The 5,419-nt window shown below is 27.9% G+C and overlaps 1 protein-coding gene across 1 annotated transcript; it reads right to left on the bottom strand.

The window, feature by feature from the left end:
- Positions 1-537: 537 nt before the first annotated feature.
- Positions 538-3,217, bottom strand: Tmem208 (transmembrane protein 208). Its single transcript, NM_001162756.2, is given in 5 exon segments — positions 538-1,031; positions 1,096-1,180; positions 1,276-1,412; positions 2,809-2,964; positions 3,048-3,217. Coding segments are annotated over 5 exon segments (537 nt in total). The 5' UTR covers positions 3,054-3,217; the 3' UTR covers positions 538-878.
- Between the last annotated feature and the right edge of the window lie 2,202 nt (positions 3,218-5,419).

Genomic DNA, 5,419 nt, shown 5'->3' with positions numbered 1-5,419 from the left:
TTCAAAATTAAATTTTTGGCTAACTAGCAATATACATTATACACGTTAAAAAATATATCTTAGTTTAAATTTTTACATACTTATCTATGTACATTATTGGAACTAGAAAGGAACGAACAATTTTGTTATTTTTCCTTAAAAAAAGAACTAGTTCATTTTCTCGTTATTTTTTAATAAAAAGGAATTCGTTCATTGTGCCGTTCTTTAAAAAGGAATTCGTTCCTTCCAAACACTTACTATTAAACAATGATAGACAATGCAATGCAATGCAAGAGTGAAGTGAGTTGAACAACTTCGACACGGGGTAATTTTTTAGCTTGTCCATGATTCAACCAACAAAAAAGTGGTTTCGAGTATTATGTATATATTTTATCACTAAAATCTATTGTACCAATTTTGTTTTATAATAATTAATAACCATGTACACCATGTATGGTAAATATTGTATTAAATTCTAAGGAAAAAAAAACGCTACCCGATTTGGGGTCATGTGAGCTCTGTGTGAGTTGCAAAAAATAAATTATAACAAAAATGGAATGCGAGTCTAAGTCGAAAACCACTGTAATAGTTCATTATTTGTCCATTACTTGACATTTTATACATTTTAAACATTTGCTTTATGAATTTTTGATATATTATCAATACATAACATATTTTAGCACATTCTTCAAAAGCAATAAGCATAATAATTGACTATAGATGTTAAAAATTACAAATATGAACATATTATTTAAAGAATACACAGATAGAATTACAATGTATATATATAATTACAAAATGTTATATCGTCGTATAAAAAAAAAAAAAAATCAATGTTATAACAAAAATATAATTTATTTTAAAAATAATAATTAAGCTCAATATATCAACCAAAATCATTAAAACCGTACATTTTGCTGTCGTTTTTTCCTCCTTTCCAATTTCTTTTGTTTTTTCTCATTTATTTCTGGTGAATTATCTTCTGGTGCTTTTTGCATAAAATAGGGTCCTAAAAAGTTTTTCCATAATATCCAGAATGCTTGACCAGGTGCCTTTAAAATGTAATTCATGAAATAATATCTACACAATCATACAAAACTATTTTTTTCAACTTACTAGGAGCCATAGAAACCAAAAGTAATTAGAAATAAGTGATAATAATTGGCAACCTGATGTTAATATAATCAAGTCTTTTGTATACCTAAAAGAAAAATAAATTATATAGATCAAAAAATATATATGCAAATAGTAAATATTCATGATAATATAATTATAACAATAATACTATATAATTACTCGGCTAAACCACCTTCCATGTTGAGATCTGTACCGGCATCAAGTAACTGACCATTTTCAGTAAATTTAGCAACTGACATGTATGCCATAAATTTATAGCTGCCACCATGTGATGCAATAACAAGAGTATATAGAAACTGTAAAAACAAAATTATTTATTGACAATATTGTTTCAAAGGTAATACAAAATATTTCAATGCTAATGAAATACTTGATATAATTATTATAATATGCATTAATTCAAAACTAATTAAATGTTGTACAATAATAATATAATCTACAACCATTTCAAGCTGTGGGAACTTAATAAGAGTAGAGAAAACAGGTCACAGAAATGTTATGCCCCAACTGACGTCGATATATGCATCAACATAGGAACGAATACTTGATGTACTAGGTTATGATGTGTGTTTATTTAACAAAGTACAAAATTACAATATTATAATCTATGGTGGAGAAGAGGGTGATGTTAGGACTCTAATATAAAATCTAAGACTGTGAGTAGTGTTACGACCTGTCTCTAAGTGTCTTGTGCGTCCCTAACCGTCTAATCGTTTAACCGTCTGACGAGCTCTTGTCATGGGCTCGTATATATATGATCGAGTCCTCTGGAGTGGGTGGTCGTAGTAGTGGCAAAACTCGGTCATGAGACAGAGTTTGGGTCTCGTACTTGGTATGTATTCGTATCCTTCCGTATGAGTGTTGACTTTCCCGAGGAAATACGTGTGACGACACTTTTATACCTTAATTGTTTTATACTACGCTTTTGCAATGACCTCCGCATGTTATAATATACTAATTGATATTAGTTATACCGTCAAAATGTCAAATTCTATTAGAAACGTGTGCTATACTGTACATAATTAATAGGTACGTAACAGAAACTATAGACTGGTAAAATTGTTGCAGCCATTCGACACTGCTTATTCCCGGATAGAAACACATTTAGGACTTAAAGCAACACAAAATATCATATTATCAGACAACATTAATTGTTTCTGCGTTCCAAACACTATTAAGATAATATAAAAAATAAAAGAATAATTCAGTTTAAATTAAAACTATACATAACACTATGTCAATGTCATACTAAACTGCAACTAAGAGAATAAAAATATTTAATTTCCTTTATGTTCATATAATTAATTATATTTAAAAAAATGTATAATTGTTAACTAATTTCATGTAAGTAAGTTGTTGCTAGAAATCATTCTATATTCTACAGCTGGATGTTTTTGAAAGTAATATTCATTAGTAAGTATTACTTTTTTTTTATATACATTAAAATACAATTTGATATAATTAAATACAAAATACAATGATTAAGAACAATTAAAAGAATCCCTTCTCGTCACAATACTTAAAATAACATAACATTATTTTTCTTTATTCAAAATTATAAAACTTTAACTATTCCATTTACCTACTATATTTTTAATGTTTACCTACACAAAATCTTAGACCTCTTAGAAAAGCAGATTATTACTTTTATTTCATTAAACCATTGACTGTAAATAATAATATTTTACTCACAATGTTTGTAAGAGAAAAAACATTTCCAATAGCCAAATGAACTATTATGTATATAGCGCTAACTGCTCCAATCATATTTCTATAAAACTTCAATGTGGCCTCGTTCTCCTCAAGTATTTGTTTTTGGCCTTTAGTGCCAGTTTTACCTTTTGGGGGCTGTTAGAGACAAATTAAATGTACATAGTATTAGTCCTGTTAACTATTAAATATAAGTATTTACTATTCTTATATTTACATACCGCCATTAGGTACTCGAAGTCTTTCGATTAATTCCTAACAAAACACAATTGTCTCTATGTAACTAGTCACAAACTTTATTTTTTGTATTGAAAAACTAGACTCGTCTATTAATTATTAGTTTAACTTTTCCTTTCTAATTTCTATTTCGAATTTTAATTTGTTAGTTGACACTTGATAACAGCCAAAATCGTTATCAATTATGTGATACCTCAACTGGTTCTACACCCGTTCATGACGCGTGTAGACACGACGTCTATCGTGGTCTCGGTCTGTCACACTCACATGGTTGACGAAAGAGCGTTACCAACTTTTAGATCACTGTCTCTATACGTCCGTGATAATATGATCTAAGTACCAACAATCAACTGTTAGATATGAATATGTCAACATTTATACGACATTACACCAATATATAATTGTAATGCATTCGTGTATCGTGTATATTTACTCTATTTTTCAGAGTTTGGCAAGTTCCTTATAAAAAGGAATTCGTTCCGTTCTTCGTTCTTTTTTTTTTAAAAGAATTCGTTCCTTTGTCGTTCCATTGGTAAATGAACGAGTTCCTTTTTTAGTTCCAAATAAAATAAAAATTCTTATTTAATCATTTATGTTTTTTTTTCGTATTATGCATAGGTACCTACTTCTTTAATTTTTATTTATAATATATAACTACAAGTAGGTACATATTTTATATGTTTATGCAATATATTATTATATATTTTGAGATTTTCTTCAAAATTAAATTTTTGGCTAACGTATGTCGATTGTTTTAACATCGATACTCGATAACAATGATTAATTAAGAATATACATTATACACATTAAAAAAATATATCTTAATTTCAATTTTTACATACCTACTTATCTTTGTAAAATATTGGAACTAGAAAGGAACGAACTATTTTGTTATTTTTCCTTAAAAAAAAGAACTAGTTCATTTTCTCGTTCTTTTTTTATGAAGAGGAATTCGCTCCAGGAATTTGTTCCTTTTAGAACTCGTTCCTTCCAAACACTGTACTTGATATAGACTATAGTCTATAGTATATACATAATATACGTTTTGGTTTAATTTATAGAAATACGTGTTATATGCTTATATAATAGTTATTACTTATATTCCTACTGCCTATCCTGATTCCTGACCACCCAATGGGCCATGTGTGCACTTATGAATAGGTAATATACTTATCTACTCGTATAGTCGTATAGGTACCTACCTATAAAAATAGCAGTATTTGGAAGGAACGAGTTCCTTTTTAAAGAACGGCACGATGGACGAATTCCTTTTTATAAAAAAAGAACGAGAAAATGAACTAGTTTTTTTTTTAAGGAAAAATAACAAAATTGTTCGTTCCTTTCTAGTTCCAATAATTTACACAGATAAGTAGGTAGGTATGTAAAAATTGAAATTAAGATATATTTTTTTAATGTGTATAATGTATATTCCTAATTAGTAATTAGTGATTGTTATCGAGTATCGATGTTAAGACAATCGACATACGTTAGGCAAAAATTTAATTTTGAAGAAAATCTCAAAATATATAATAATATATTTCATAAACATATAAAATATGTACCTACTTGTAGTTATATATTACAAATAAAAATTAAAGAAGTAGGTATGCATAATACGAAAAAAAAACATTAATGATTAATAATTATATATAATTATTCTTAAGAATTTTATTTGGAACTAAAAAAGGAACTCGTTCGTTTTTCAAAGGAACGACAAAGACAAAGGAACGAATTCTTTTTTTTTTTAAGAAACAAGGAACAGAACGAATTTCTTTTTTTTTTTTAAATAACGATTAACGGAACGAATTCCTTTTTATAAGGAACTTGCCAAACACTGAATTCAAGTACCTACCTAGGTACTATATTAACCTATTATTTATAATTATTCTACAAACGAGGGGACTGGAAAAATAACGACGATGTATTTTATAAATTTTTAGTTCGAAACTAAAATATGCGTCTACGCTCTACGCCGTAGAGTGTCCAAAGTGTCGTAGAGTCTACGGACTACGACACTTGGATAGTACATTTTTCGTGACATTAAATATTTATTTTAAGTCTTAATACCATATCTGAAATAACACACGGCATGTAGTAAAATGTTCAACAGTATTCTTATGACCTATGCGTAATGCATAACATATATTTAAGATATTATATATTTTTAATTTTATGTATATTGTTTAATTTGTATTATAGGTAGGTACCTACCTAACCAAAATAACATTTCTTCACAAGGCAGTTGTCTACTAAATATAGAACTCAACTACCGGAATAGTATATTATACCATTTAATGTTTGTTCGTTTGTATTTTAATAGTATATATGTTACGGGCAAAGTAGAAAATTGGGCATT

The sequence above is a fragment of the Acyrthosiphon pisum genome, chromosome A1, assembly GCF_005508785.2.
Source record: "Acyrthosiphon pisum isolate AL4f chromosome A1, pea_aphid_22Mar2018_4r6ur, whole genome shotgun sequence".
Lineage (NCBI taxonomy): Eukaryota > Metazoa > Arthropoda > Insecta > Hemiptera > Aphididae > Acyrthosiphon > Acyrthosiphon pisum.
Note: the sequence above shows the minus strand (reverse complement) of the source record. Positions and strands in the feature narration are given on the sequence as shown.